The 16,192-nt window shown below is 43.1% G+C and overlaps 1 protein-coding gene across 5 annotated transcripts; it reads right to left on the reverse strand.

Annotated features, from left to right (window-relative positions):
• Nucleotides 1-7,098: 7,098 nt before the first annotated feature.
• Nucleotides 7,099-15,568, reverse strand: LOC135572589 (uncharacterized). Of its 5 annotated transcripts, none has more exons than XM_065020919.1 (3): nucleotides 15,513-15,568; nucleotides 15,315-15,357; nucleotides 7,099-14,680 (listed from the first exon to the last, which is right to left on the reverse strand). In XM_065020919.1, the coding sequence occupies exon 3, from the start codon at nucleotides 12,740-12,742 to the stop codon at nucleotides 8,156-8,158; it is 4,587 nt and encodes a 1,528-aa protein (XP_064876991.1). In that variant the 5' UTR covers nucleotides 12,743-14,680; nucleotides 15,315-15,357; nucleotides 15,513-15,568; the 3' UTR covers nucleotides 7,099-8,155. The 5 variants fall into 5 exon arrangements, with proteins under 5 accessions (XP_064876991.1, XP_064876988.1, XP_064876990.1 ...); XM_065020916.1 differs by having other exon boundaries at nucleotides 7,099-15,098; XM_065020918.1 differs by adding an exon at nucleotides 15,037-15,098 and having other exon boundaries at nucleotides 15,315-15,566.
• Between the last annotated feature and the right edge of the window lie 624 nt (nucleotides 15,569-16,192).

Here is a 16,192-nt window from a genome sequence, read left to right on the forward strand (position 1 = left end):
GGTGCATCCTGTTTCCATTGATCATCCATGAGATGTTTCTACAACTTGATTGGAGTCCACCTGTAGTAAATTCAATTGATTAGACAGGATTTGGAAAGGCACACACCTGTCTATATAAGGTCCCACAGTTGACAGTGCATGTCAGAGCAAAAACCAAGCCATGAGGTCGAATGAATTGTCCTTAAAGCTCAGAGACAGGATTGTGTCGAGGCACAGATCTGGGGAAGTGTTCCAAAACAATTCTGCAGCATTGAAAATCCCGAAGAACAAAGTGGCATCCATCATTCTTAAGTGGAAGAAGTTGGGAACCACCAAGACTCTTCTTAGAGCTGGCTGACAAACTGAGCAATCGGCGGAGAAGGGCCATGGTCAGGGAGGTGACCAAGAACCCGATGGTCACTCTGGCAGAGCTCCAGAGTTCCTCTGGGAGAACCTTCCAGAAGGTCAACCATCTCTGCACCAATCAGGACTTTATGGTAGAGTGGCCAGACAGAAGCCACTCCTCAGTAAAAGGCACATGACAGCCCGTTTGGAGTTTGCCAAAAGGCACCTATAGGATTCTCAGACAATGACCTGGTCTAGATGAAACCAAGATTGAACTCTTAGGCCAGAATGCCAAGCGTCACGTCTGGAGGAAACCTGGCACCATCCCTACGGTGAAGCATGGTGGTGGCAGCATCATGCTGTGGGGATGTTTTTTAGCAGCAGGGACTGGGAGACTAGTCAGGATTGAGGGAAAGACGAACGGAGCAAAGTACAGAGAAATCCTTGATAAAAACCTGCTCAGTATGTCAGACTGGGGCAAAGGTTCACCTTCCATCAGGACAACGACCCTAAGCATACAGCCAAGACAACGCAGGGGTGGCTTCGGTACAAGTATCTGATTATTCCGGACTTGAACCCGATCTAACATCTCTCAAGAGACCTGAAAATAGCTGTGCAGCAAGGCTATCCATCCAATCTGACAGAGCTTGAGAGGATCTGCAGAGAAAGTGTGAGAAACCCCCCAAATACAGGTGGGCCAAGCTCGTAGTGTCATACCCAAGAAGAGTCAAGGCTGTAATCGGTTCTAAAGGTGCTTCAACATAGTACTGAGTCTGAATACTTTTGTAAATGTGATATTTCCATTTTTTTTAATTTTTAATACATTTGCAAAAATGTCTAAAGAACTGTGTAGATTGGTGAGGGGAAAAAAACACAATACATTTTAGAATCAGGCTGTGAAGTAACAAATGTGGAAGTCAAGGTGTCTGTGTAGTTTCTGAACACACTTTAAATTGGAATCCTTCAGCCAGGACAGACTAGCCATAGGTCCAGGGAAGATGGTACAGCTCAATGACATGACAGAAGGTCCTGAGATTGCTACTAGATTGAATGTCTCAGTGCACACAAATGGTCTTTCAGTGAAATGGTTTTAAAGCACCAAGGTGCTGACTATCGCCTTGGCTTGATCATATGTGTTGAAGTAATCATCGACGTGCCATTGTTTTACAAAATCAAGAACATTGTTGTGAAAGATGAGTAACTTCTATTGGTTGGATCACCCCTTAAAACTCTTTGTTTTGATGACCATTTCCATGTATTCAAAGTCGTATTGAAGCAAAGTGGGCTGTGTATTTTATGTCAATGTCACACCCTGATCTGTTTCACTTGTCCTTGTGATTGTCTCCACCCCCTCCAGGTGTCACTTATTAGCCCCGGTGTATTTATCCCTGTGTTTCCTGTCTCTTTGTGCCAGTTCGTCTTGTATGTTCAAGTCAACCAGCGTGTTTTCCATGTGCTCCTGCTTTTCTATTCTCTTCTACTAGTCCTCCAGGTTTTGACCTTTGCCTGTTTTCTGGACTCCATTCCCTGCATCTGGGTCTCGCCTTGTGCCCTTATAGTCAATGACATTTTGAACTATAAACCATTTGATTTACCGATTGATTATGTATCAAATCATTTTTGGTATGTGATTCCATACTGTCACCTATTGCAACTTTGAACAGGTTGCTTTATGGATGTAAACATGGTGTACAGTACATTTGTAGTTGAACTGGAGTTGTCCAACTCGTATGCATCTTTGCTTGTTTTTCATTATATTCATCAGTCTTACCTTGCTTATTGTTGAAATGAAACCATGTCCTGGACTTGTTTTATTCCTCAATGTCTTACTTACTGTATTTGTCCAGTGCTTGTTATTTGATTTTTGATTTACTGTTTATTTTATGAAATATAAACATGTTTAGTTCATAAAGTAACTGCCCAGTATTTACAGATGAATATGAATTTGAGTGAAATAGTTTCTAAAACCTGGTAATTAAGGATGTTAAAAGCAGCTCTTCAATGTTGTAATGTTGGTTGGTTACATACCGGTCATTACAAATATTAATGCAAGTGGACTGCTGATTGACTGGAGTGCATCCTCAGTGATAGTCCGTCCATCATAGCAAGCGTTTTAGATTTTTTTTCTCTCCAATTTATTCTTTGGCCACATACCAGTTTTGGATAAGTCAACATCATTATTTTGGTATGAGTTAACAGAATATGAACTTTTAAAAGTAAGATTTCACTGGCCAGTTACTTCAAGTGAGACATTCCAGAATCCATGTCTCAATCAGTCCTTTGCTAAATTAGTAATGGATGGAGATAAGGATTTAGACTTGTGGTTTTACCTAATTCTCTGTAATGGCCAATGATTATAACTGTGATTCTGATCCAACCATTAATTCATACATCATGCCTCTGGCCTGAGAGGATGGAAGATGTAGCAGGCTATACCCACCTAGCAAAATGCCTCTGGCCTGAGAGGATGGAAGATGTAGCAGGCTATACCCACCTAGCAAAATGCCTCTGGCCTGAGAGGATGGAAGATGTAGCAGGCTATACCCACCTAGCAAAATGCCTCTGACCTGAGAGGATGGAAGATGTAGCAGGCTATACCCTCCTAGCAAAATGCCTCTGGCCTGAGAGGATGGAAGATGTAGCAGGCTATACCCACCTAGCAAAATGCCTCTGGCCTGAGAGGATGGAAGATGTAGCAGGCTATACCCACCTAGCAAAATGCCTCTGGCCTGAGAGGATGGAAGATGTAGCAGGCTATACCCACCTAGCAAAATGCCTCTGGCCTGAGAGGATGGAAGATGTAGCAGGCTATACCCACCTAGAAAAATGTAGTTGAAAAGACGACTATGCCCGACGTCCAATCTCCGTTGGGTTTTTGGTTGAAAGTTTCAACGACTTGAAAACAACTTAATTTCAATGTACTTGCAGCCTATACACATGAACGCAGTATAATGTTTTTTGGTCTATGGACATTTTATTAACATCACACATCACTCCAGTATTTACACACAGTATTTCTGTACAACATTTGTTCTAATTGTCTTTATTCCACTACTGAATAACCATGACTCGAATCATCACCTGCTCATATTTCAAACGTCCATTATTCCATGCCTTACCATTAAGTGAATTATAGCCATTACATTTTATCAAAGGCGTTTCAATTCGGTTTTGATATTTCATGTAACATTTGGTAATCGTCATTATTTATGCAACCAACTGACTTTTGTTTTTTACAATTGTATTGTTTGCAAACAATGGAGTAAAACAAGCTTATATTTTGGGTAGGATATTGCATCAAATTCTTACTTTTTAAATCAATGGCATATTGAGAAACTAATGAACCCAATGATCGACCAATCAACACTCTTGCAAAACTAATGAACAAATATCTGCAAAAGCTACGTACATCTTGGTCCATCTTAGAATGAAAAATGGTACAAATTCAGGATATCTTCCACTATGACAAAATTGTGCATGGTATATAAGTTTAGTATCACCTTTAAACCAATCCATTTTTTTTTCTTCATTTAAAAAAATCAACAATACGTCAAATGATTCAACTACTGAAAACTGAAACAAACAAATGGATCAAACAGACCAAGCCTGTTGAAGGTGTTTGGTGGTGGCATGGTAAAGGGGAATTCCCCTGTCTCTACCTATGCTTCAGGTGGTCTCCCACAGCTCTGCATATGCCATGTTCTGTGGCCTTGCTGTTCCATTTCTTGACTGCCAGTGCAACACAGAAATAAACATATTTAGTCATGCTATGTATATAAAACCCTCAAAGTAATGGATATGGAGCATCTATGGACTCAGTTACACCCGGCACTTAAAGGTGACTTAGTGTGAGAGGCCATTGTGCTCGCATTAGGTTCAGATCTGCCAGGATGGGCATTGTGTTCAGAATTTGACATAGTCTGGATGAAATCAGGCCATCAAATATGTATAAACTACGTAAAGAGACGGGGTGAATGAGTGGGGAAAAGTACACGCTACACAAATTACTTTCAGAATAACAAAGAACAAATGTGGGTTCCTGAGAGGAAATCAACTGTCATACAGCCAAAAAGGGAGAGAAACTAAAATAAGGTCTGTGGTAAACACAGGCTTAGGAGTTTTGTTCTATGAGATAATCATCAGCTAACGTCACTTTTTGTGAATTTCTAAGCATTTATGTTACCATAAAAAGCACACAAACGCTTCATAAACCATGAAGGTCATGTTAACTGACTGATTTTAGCTCATAGAACAAAACGTATAAGATCTCCTAAGCCTGTTTTAACCTCAGACCTTATTTTATGCGTTTATCCTGAAACCCTATTCCTTCCCCATAGGAATGTCTGAACAAACCAGAGGTAACTTAGTTCAGTTTTTTAGGACTACAATCTGGTGAGCTCTCGAATATTCCATCTTAACTGCCTGTGGGAAGGTTAATTAAGTTGTGATGGTTTGAATTAAATATAAAACTTCTGTCTCACAGACAACCTTATGTTCATAAGTGTAGTGTATAACAAGAGGTGTTCCAGCTCGGAGTCTGGGGTTGATTATGATAATGCTATCTCTTACCTATCCAGCTCTGAGTCTGGGGTTGATTATGATAATGCTATCTCTTACCTATCCAGCTCTGAGTCTGAGGTTGATTATGATAATGCTATCTCTTACCTATCCAGCTCTGAGTCTGAGGTTGATTATGATAATGCTATCTCTTACTGATCCAGCTCTGAGTCTGTGTTTGATTATGATAATGCTATCTCTTACTGATCCAGCTCTGAGTCTGAGGTTGATTATGATAATGCTATCTCTTACTGATCCAGCTCTGAGTCTGAGGTTGATTATGATAATGCACTCTCTTACTGATCCAGCTCTGAGTCTGTGTTTGCTATCTCATACCTATCCAGCTGAGTCTTGGTTTGCTCCTGATTTCTGGACCACTGAAGCAGACTGGGATGTTACTGCCTGGGAGGTTTGTCTGCCCTTTGACCTCTTGAGGAGGATCCAATGTCATCAAGCGGCTTTGTTACTTCATCAGACAGTGGAGTCATAAGTGAGAGCAGCTCCTTGATCAGCCATTCCTGAGGGAGAGAAACACAAGACTGATAACAAGGCAGCCACAGCCTACTGTAGGGGTGCATCTCAATAGTCTACAGTGGCTTCCTCTATCTCCTTTCTTTCATGGTCATTGATCTGAACAGGAGACAGGTGAAAGCATTATGGTATTTGTTTTCACCCATTCAGTTTGATAAAGGATTAGGAAAGTCCCTGCAGTTGTTTTATGAAACGTGTTAGGCAGAGTGGAAAGTACCCAATGGTTGCAGGCGTAGATTTACATTGTTTACTATCTGTTTTAGTAGTCTGACAAATTCATCATAATAATACTGCTAAACTGCGAATAATTGTATTGTTGTTAGATTAATTTAATTGTAAATACATTTGTCCATTGATTGTAGAGATTGAAAACAGGAAGAGGGGGGAGTTTTATGAGGAAGGAAACCTTGGCCTACAGCTCAGAGGGAAACCATTATGTACTGTTGTATGACAGGGAATGTTAGGGAGGAGGACGGTTTAAAAGTCTATTGCTCTTTTATTTGTTCAGTTCGATGATTTGCATCTAGTCGTATGCTATAACTATGTGTTTTGTGGGGGATGTTAAGACTGTCAACTGTAAATTATATGTCTATGGTAATTCAGTAAAAAGTTGCTTTTGGGTGAATGTTTTTCCCTCAGAACTGTGGAGAGAAGTGTATTTACTTGCTGGTAGTAGAACCGGTTTTACAAGGGACATAAAGAAGTGATACTATCTAGGCTACATTTTCTAGGGCCAACTCAGCAGAACGTTTTCATGCGTATTGTGCAGTTGAAAGTCATGCTGACAACCACCTTAATAATTAGTACTAAATGTATGCATGATAGCGCAGGCACGCAGCCGGTTTGGGTTCCGTGTTAGTCTCTGTAATTTAGAATATTAGTGGTAGGCTATGCCTATACAAAAATACCAAAAAGATAGAAGCGGTATCCATAGACCAAACAGTTGAACAGATTTTTATTCAGGAGAATCGCATTGAATCAGGCTATTAATTTCAGTGCAGCTGCGTACTTACCCATAACCTATAGCCTAAACGGAACCAAAAACACCCCTGTCTATTTTGATCACAGATCATGACAAAACCTGCATATTTCAGCAAAATTTCTAATTGATTTAGCCCACTATCGCCTAGAGGTGTGATACACATGAAGCCCTATATTGAATCTGGATTTCACAAACAATAGCCTGACTAGGATCCTTTGACTTCTCCCCGCGCCATATGTGTTCCCAATTACGCTAAATGTTGTCCTATTAATAAGCTTTGAATGTTTTCCTATTCATTTGCATTGGTTAACCGGTGTCAGAGGAAGGCCCTAAAAATGGTCAAGGACTCCAGCCACCCCAGTCATAGACTGTTCGCTCTGCTACCGCACGGCAAGCAGTACCGGAGCTCCAAGTCTTGGTCCAAAAGGCTCATGAACAGCTAATCAAATGGCTACCCGGACTATCTGCATTGTCAACCCAATATTATTAATCAACCAGGTTGTCACCGAAATAATTCTAATATAATAGTAGCCTTTTCATTTTCTTTCATTGCTGCCAATATTGTTTTCTATGTTTGTTTTCACTTAATACTTTGGGATACTAGTGCACAAAAACCACTGACAATTACAGTATTTTACTCCAATTTGGTGTAACAGTACTCTTCTGGCGTTGTGTACATCAGTCATCGACACGGAACTCCAATATGTAGCACCAGTCATGTAGCTTTATTCGCTGGTTTGGTGCTTGTTCACTGGGGCAGTTACCAAAATAATACAATTACAATATAATATCTTTAACAATGTACCTGATAAGAACGACACAAAATTGCACGTCATGCAATGCCCGTCTCACCATCCAACTCTGCACTCACGCACTGTACAAAATATATGAACCCCCCCCCACCAGACACAGTAAGTTGCTAGCTAATACTGTCGGGAATTCTCTACAACAAAATGCACAACAAATATTCTCCAAAAACCGCTGCATCTTATGTGTGATGTTTGAATAACATTTACGAACTATTTGATAGAAATTGTACATTTAAATCATCACTTGAGGGTATAAAAATCACTTTTGATGTACAGTGCTTTGCAACCAACAACTTACCGCTGGTTTGGTGCTTGTTCACTGGGACGATTCTAACTGGAACATCCCCCCTCGTAAGCAAGCTACGCAAACCAGCCAATAAGATGCCATGTTGAGTAGGTGAAGGCAAGACAAACTCAAAACCAAAAACCCATTGGCTTACAAATAATGTGGCAAGGGGAATCACCAATTTAACCCTGTTACACTCCCCCCTACTGAATTCCACTTGCCAAGAAAAATAACAAAATACAAAACGGCACTGTGCAAACATACCAGATACAGAGACACTCAAAACATATGTACAGAATAATCCAGAGAAAAAAAAATATATACTACATAATAGAGAAAACTAAAAGGTAAAGCTGTGTATATCAAGGATGCAGACCCTGCTTTAAATCAGTCACTAAATATTCCAGTCATTAGACTATTCTCCTTGAGAATCAGAGTGAAAAGCGGTTGATCAAACCCCTTAGCCCTCATAGGTAAACATGCCTGTCACATGTTAAGTACACTCGGTGACTTTAAAACATCCAAGTAATAAAATAAACCACCATAAGAGACTTTATCATATGTCACATTACCATCCTGCAACCTCTAATTATGGTCACAACGATGTAAAAGCAAAACAAATAAAAGATGTCAATACCATTGACCCTCTATTCACATATTTAACCTTCAAGAGCTAACTTTCTGCTGATTCATAATCTCAATCAGTCTTGACACTGGTTTAAATAGCCTTCCTGCCCTTGACTTAATATGACCCCGACTACCTTCAACTGCATAAGGGGTAACATTGTTGTGTACTGTTGCAATAGTGTGTCCGTCAACACAGTCAGTACGTAACTGATCAGGTAAGGAATGGTCCGCGTTTGGTAGGTCAGTACGGATATCGTAAGCAGACTGGTCAATTAGCTCACTCACTACACTGTTACAGTCTCGGTCAGATTCTTGAAGACTCTCTGATCGAGGCAGACCTTCCAGCTGCAGTATATCATCCACGGAAACCAAAGGTGGAATATCCTGAGCATCCAAGGATCGCACATCACCCTCCAGGCTTGTGTCACCTGTTCCTTCAGAAGACAACTCTGACACCCACACTCTGGTTCTGTACTCAGCACCATCATCCACTGCAGTGTCCATGGCAGCTGAGACCACTAGGCTGTCATTCATGTCCTCAGACTCTGTTAATCCAGACATGTCTGTTCCCTCCTCAACAGCAGCATGAGGAAGAGGAAGAAAGTTGACTGGCATTATCAGGTTGCGATGTACCGTCTTCTCCCGTCCAGTGGAGCTGTTCTGAATCTTAAAAGTATGACTGTCAGCATTCAATCCAGTGACAAGGTAGACAGTATCCTCCCAACGGTCAGCGAGCTTCCGCTTTCCCCGCTCCCCCTTGTTAGCCAGCAATACTCGATCCCCAATCTCCACTGGTGCTCCTCTGACTCTTCTGTCATAAAGGTCAGCATGCCTCTTCAACTGCTTCGCTGCAGATGCCTGTGCTGCATTCATGGCTTCTTTCAGATCTCTCCTCAAAGACTGAACAAACTGGTCATAGTCGACAACTTCTGGGTTCTCTATGACAGAGCCAAAGACTATGTCAACAGGCAGTCTTGGCGTCCTCCCAAACATTAGCAGGAAAGGGGCAAAGCCTGTGGTCTCGTGGATTGTACAATTGTATGCAAACGTAAGGGACTTCAGCGCCTGAGGCCATCTGTGCTTTGCTCTCGTTGGCAGGGCCCGGATCATGTTTCCCAAAGTCCTATTCATCCTTTCGCAGGACCCGTTCCCCATCGGATGGTACGGCGTGGTGTGAGACTTCTGAACGCCTGCAACACTCAACAGTTCGGCTATTAAAGCGCTCTCAAAGTTGGCTCCCTGGTCTGAGTGTATACGGCGAGGCATCCCATAGACACAGAAATAGTTGTTCCACAACTGATGAGCTACTGACTTAGCAGACTGGTTCGGACACAAGAAGGCATGAGCTAATTTGGTAAAATGGTCAGTAACAACGAGCACATCCAAGGATTTGTTTGAAGAATCTTCTGCAGACCAGAAGTCTATGCACACTAGTTCAAGAGGCTCAGTTGTTATTATGCTCTCAAGAGGAGCTCTTGCTTCCGGATCAGGAGTCTTGCTCACCACGCATCTCCTGCAGCACTTCACATAGGCTTTTACCTCCCTCTCCAGGCCATGCCAGAAGAATCTCTGTCTTGTCAGGTAGACTGTTCTCTGTTGGCCCTGGTGGCCAGCTTCATCATGGACACCCTTCAACACCATTGCTTTCATGGAGGCTGGAACCACATACAGATACATTTTCCTCTTTGTAACCACATTCTTCGAAACACGATACAGTACACCCCTCTTCATGGTCAACTTGTCCCAACTTCTGAGAAGACCCAAAACCTCAACACTCTCATGGGCACGCTCTCTCCGGGATGGTCTTCTCCCCCTCTCAACAAAGAAGATGACTTTGCTGATCACGTTGTCATCACGCTGCTTACTCATCAGTAGGTCGTGTGGCAGAACATCGACATCGGTCTGCTCTGATGGCATAACAGCCTGTGGGAGCTGTGGCAACAGCAGTGCATGTGTGCCCACTTCACCCACCCAGCACCTATGTGAATGAAGAACAGCTGCAACTTCATGTCTTGATAAAGCACCAGATGGGGGGTCAACAGTAGCCTGACAGCTAATGACCACTTCGTTGGAGTCAGAGGCTTTGTCAAAGGGGTGGCTGGACCAGCGAAACACATCTTGCACTCTGTCTGTGCGCACAGCGTCGGCTTCAGCTAGTAAGGTCTCGTACGGGACCCTTGTCAGGCGATGGAGTGCACTGGGTCGTACGAAGGGCTCTCTGCTCAAAGCATCTGCAACAACATTCATTTTTCCAGGGATGTATTTAATGTCAAACTCGTACGGTGCCAGCTTGGCGACCCATCTCTGTTCACAAGCATCAAGCTTTGCTTTGGTCAGAATGTATGTCAAGGGATTATTATCCGTCCATACCGTGAACTGCTGTCCCCGTAGCCAGTGGTGGAACTTGTCACAGATAGCCCATTTCATGGCAAAGAACTCGAGCCTGTGCGCAGGATACCTTGACTGTGCATAACTGAGGGACTTGCTCGCGAAGGCTATAGGTCTCGCTGTAGCTCCCGGTTCCTGCACCTGAGATAACACAGCACCTAATCCATTGCTGGATGCATCCACCGAGAGTAGAAAGGGTTTTTCGAAGTTGGGGTGGGCCAACAAAACCTGGTCCAGCAAGGCTTGCTTTAGCTGGAATAAGGCCTGTCTGCATTCTGTTGTCCAGTCGGCAGCCGTCAACTTCCTGACAGGTGAGCTTCGCTTCTTTTTCCAGCGTGGAGCCTTGTGTCCAGTAGTCAATCCAAAGAGAGGCTTTGCAATGGTCGAGCAACCTTCAATGAACTGTTGATAATACACCACCATCCCAAGGAATGACCTCAATTTCTTCTGAGATGGAATGTCAGTGCCATCTTTCGTCAAATCAGCTTCTGTTACTCCTGTAATGGCCCTCACCTTCTCAGGGTCTGTAGCTACACCATCCGCGCTAATGATATGCCCCAGAAACTTCACAGACCTCTGCAGAAAGTTACACTTTTCCAGGCGCTGTATAGCCAGATCTTCAGTGGGCGCATAGACCAAGACATCGTCAAGGTAACACAGCAGGCTAAGAAAGTTCTGATCCCCAAAGATGTTTAGCATCATCCTCATAAAGGTTGCCGGACTATTACATAACCCCTGTGGCATTCGATTGTATTCGTACAATCCAAATGGGGACGTAAAAGCTGTGAATCTCCGGTCATCCTCATGCACTTCCACATTGTAGTAGCCAGAGGTAAGGTCCATTGTCGAGAAAAAGGCATTTCCACCTAATGCAGCCAGCGCGTCAGCCTGGTGAGGGAGTGGGTGGGCGTCTTTGATGGTGCGAGCATTGAGCAAACGAAAATCAGTACAGAGTCTCAGGTCTCCAGACTTCTTCCATACAAGGACAAGGGGAGAGGCGAACTCACTACTAGACTTCCTTATGATATCACGTTCTTCCATCTCATTCAATGCTTGTTTGAGCTTCTCATAATTATTTGGTGAAAGGCGTCGGTAGGGCATCCGAAAGGGTTTCTCATCACTCAGTTGAATGCGGTGAAGACATCCGGAAGCTTTTCCACAATCCAACTTGTGCCTGGAAAAAATAGACTGGTACTCAGCTATGAGCTGGATGAGTTTCTTCTTACCAGCAGGAGACGCTTGACAGGAGGAGACATCAATATCAGTCAAACCTAAGTCACGTAAGACCTCAGGCTCGCTTGAACTGTCAGGTCCGTCAGTATCGTGAAGTTGGCTGGAACCGTCAGTCAGTGTCAAGTCATCTTGGCAGTCAGTGAGTATATCAGCCGTTCTCTGCACTTGCTGCTGTAAAGCTGCTGATGAACCATCATTCACACCCGAACAGTCAAAGTCCTCTAGAGCCATGCAAGGAAAGACATCGGCTAGAGTGGCGTTTCGTCTCAATGTCACGGTCTTCTGAGAAGGGTTTATCACTCTAACAGGGAGCCACCCATCCCCCCGCAATAGAGCTACTGTCCTCCCTACCAGTATTGACCTTGGGGTTGACCTTGAACTGCTGGGCTCAATGACAACAGCACTGCCAGCTGATAGATTCTGAGTGTTTCGTAGTCTGCCCCAGACTAAGTGCTCCTGCATAGGCTCTAGAGTCACAGCCCCTTTTAGTCTCACAGTTCCAACTTTGTCAGGTACTTCACTGTCTCTCCATCTCTCCACATTAGCCATCATGTTGATTAGCTTGCTCTCCTCACCCCCGTCACACACAGGAGTATAAACCCTCTTCCAGAGATCTCCATCCGTCTTCAGGTGGCGAATCAAGTGCTTTAGGAGATTGCTGCCCAAGATGAGGTCATCACTCTGGCCTTCAACCACCAGTGTAGGCACAGCAACTCTACATCCGTACACCTCCATCTCCAGCTCACATACTCCCAAAGGCCTCGTCTTCAACCCACCACAACCAACCAAGACTACCTCTGTAGGACTCAATGATGGACTTTTCAACACTCCTGCATGCAACAGTTCAGGTAAGACCCTAGAGCTCAAGGTACAAGCCATGGACCCACTGTCAAGCATAGCTCTCACTTCCACTTCTCCTCCTATTAACACCTTGGCATAGAATAAATCATCATACGGGGAAAGTCTCTGTGTGTTCTGCATTATGATATTCTTCTCAGTCTCCATTTCGTCACAAACACTTTTATATACAGACTCCAAATCAACAGCTCTCACTGATGGGGACTCTACAAAAGGCCCAACACTCTCCCCTTCTACATGCAGGCCTACTAGTTTTCCGGAAGCTGAGCAGTGATTACTGTAGGGACTCCACTAGCTGTGCTCAGAGCTGCGGCCTTGGGGCACTGAGAGCGTGCGTGGCCAGCTACATGACAAAGAAAGCAGAGGTGATTGGCCCTGCAGTGAAAGTAAGTATTATGTCCAGCATCCCCGCACACGTTACATGGCCCATTAGACTTCACTTTGCTCCTATTCCCTTTTTGGAACTTATGGTCAGACTGTTGTGGCCTCTGCTCCAGCACACGCTCCAGCATGGCAAGGATACGTTCCATGGGCTCAGCTGAGCCCTGAATGGGCTGGGCTGGGTAAGGCAACGTATTGGGTACTTCCATGTGGGACCTCACAGCAGGCATGGTGATCGGCATGACAGCACCAACTTCCTGCTTCATTGTTGCGATGGCTGGGGTCAACTTAGATAAGTGAGAGTACCTCCGCTCCCTCCTGTATTCATCCAGCCTCTCATGAACATCTGCAGCGGTCCACTGCTGTAATGGCTTGCACTTAAAGATAAGCGACAGTTCAGCATTAGGGCAATGTCTGATGAACATGACTGTGAGCTCACGAGATGGGTCTTCAACACTTTTTTTCTGTCTCTTTATACAATCTTCAGCAACCTCCATAGCCCTGTTCAGTCTGAGCCAATATTCAAATGGTTGTTCATCAGTCAGAGGTAATGTGGCATAAAAGTCAGCAAGGGGCATGCTTGAAAAAACAGTGTCACTAAAATGTTGTTTCAGTATGTCAAAGATGGGACTCGGGCCTTTAGATAATTCAATGGAGGGATTGCTGCGTATGCCAACTTTAACAACATTGCGGGCTCTTCCCATAAGCCTGCCCATAAACTCAACTGCTTGGTCCATCACAGACACGCCCCTCTTACGCATGTAAACCATTACCATATCCTCCCACTCATGCACTGTGCACTTTTCAGAGCCATCCCCCCGAAAATACACCGGTTCCCTGATATCAGACTTCAATACCAGGTTCAGGCCTGACACATCCATACCCCTCGAGCTGCATACACTCCCCATAACATTGTCCCCAACATGTCCAGCAATTGCCTTTGACTCCAAACAGGAGGCAATGTTCTCCCCAATGGAATGACCAATCTGTTGGACTATGTCTGCTATAAAATCCATGGAGACCTCCCCACTCCCTGTATTTGGCAAACCTCTTTCATACACATCCTTGGGCGTGTCCATGGATAAACTATCATCAAAACCCTCCAGTTTGGGCATAGGTGTAGAATTAACTGGAATTTTGACTGAACCCCTACCCACAGATGGTGACAGATTAAATGACAGGAAACCCCTACCTCTCCCAACACCTTCCATTTTAACAATGGGAAATCAACACCCTAATGAAAATGTAAACAGCAAAACATGTGTATATATATATATATATTTTTTTTTTTACCTCACGACAAAATCTAACCTATATCTAATACACTGGTAAAACTCACCCTACTTATATCAGATATACATCAGAATTGCAAATAAACAAGTAACACAAAAGTTATCCTTTGTCTGTGAAGAGCCTCAGCAAGAGAAATCATCAATTGCAATAATAAAACGTTCTAGTGGCGCCATCTTGTGGCGAAATGCGATATCGCCAAACTGCACCAGCAACGTCTTATCTGATTCTTCAACAGCAACCACGGCGAAGTTCTGGGATGGAAATCCAGCGAAGGATGATCCGATCCAGAAGAACGGTCACGGCACCACTGTAACAGTACTCTTCTGGCGTTGTGTACATCAGTCATCGACACGGAACTCCAATATGTAGCACCAGTCATGTAGCTTTATTCGCTGGTTTGGTGCTTGTTCACTGGGGCAGTTACCAAAATAATACAATTACAATATAATATCTTTAACAATGTACCTGATAAGAACGACACAAAATTGCACGTCATGCAATGCCCGTCTCACCATCCAACTCTGCACTCACGCACTGTACAAAATATATGAACCCCCCCCCACCAGACACAGTAAGTTGCTAGCTAATACTGTCGGGAATTCTCTACAACAAAATGCACAACAAATATTCTCCAAAAACCGCTGCATCTTATGTGTGATGTTTGAATAACATTTACGAACTATTTGATAGAAATTGTACATTTAAATCATCACTTGAGGGTATAAAAATCACTTTTGATGTACAGTGCTTTGCAACCAACAACTTACCGCTGGTTTGGTGCTTGTTCACTGGGACGATTCTAACTGGAACATCCCCCCTCGTAAGCAAGCTACGCAAACCAGCCAATAAGATGCCATGTTGAGTAGGTGAAGGCAAGACAAACTCAAAACCAAAAACCCATTGGCTTACAAATAATGTGGCAAGGGGAATCACCAATTTAACCCTGTCATAAAATCTTACTTAGCAACAGTAATATGCCAGAAACCAACTTCAAGAAGCAATTGAATGTACATCACATTTACCAGTGTACAGAATATGGACGTACCTCAGGTAGCATTTGTAATGATGAGTGCGGTCAGAGCTTGAATCTGTGGGAGAATAAACCAGTAATGAACAAGGACCGTGTGAAAGTGAAGCTATAGTTTCATAGCACTTTGATCATATCTTAGTTGTCATCATTGTATTGATAACGTGAAGTAATAGAGCACCTTTAGTCATACGGCTGAAGTTCTTGACAACTCACCATTTACAAAACTAACACCTGCAAGATGCTGTACTTTCTTCTGATTCATTGTACTACACTGGAGAAAAATACACTGTTGTTCTTTTCTTCCTTAGAATTACAATTCTTATTATTATAATAATAGGAGATATTAGGACTGATGCCACAACAACACCAATGATGATTCCAGGTTCTATTCTTGAGGATTGTGGTCCACATTCAGAATTGGACCAATGAGTTCCTGGTCTAAGTTCTTGAAGACCTAAGGATTTACACCTGTAACACATAATATAACAGTCTGAAACAGCAATTTGATCATTCAACTTTCTGTTTTGTTGTAGATTTGTACTGTAGTATATTGTTTGATTTACCTTAGACTTTTGATGTATGTAAACATATGTGAACTTACTGTGTGTGTGGCTGACAGGATGTTAATGACCCATTTGAATAAGTATCACCAGTGCAATCAGCACAAACAGTATCTGTAGATGTTGTTCCTGCAGAAATACATAATTGCATTTAGTTTTCCCCCTACTAATTGAATTCAATTAACTGTTAATGATTATTCACACTGAAGTTACCAACTTGACTAAATTGAATTATGACAACACACTAGTATAATGAGTGAGACAGAAGACCAACCTGTTTGGCTGATGTATTGACCAGGTTCACAGCTGCTGTGTCTCTGGGCTGCTCTACAA

The sequence above is a fragment of the Oncorhynchus nerka genome, linkage group LG7 (assembly GCF_034236695.1).
Source record: "Oncorhynchus nerka isolate Pitt River linkage group LG7, Oner_Uvic_2.0, whole genome shotgun sequence".
Taxonomy (NCBI): Eukaryota; Metazoa; Chordata; class Actinopteri; order Salmoniformes; family Salmonidae; genus Oncorhynchus; species Oncorhynchus nerka.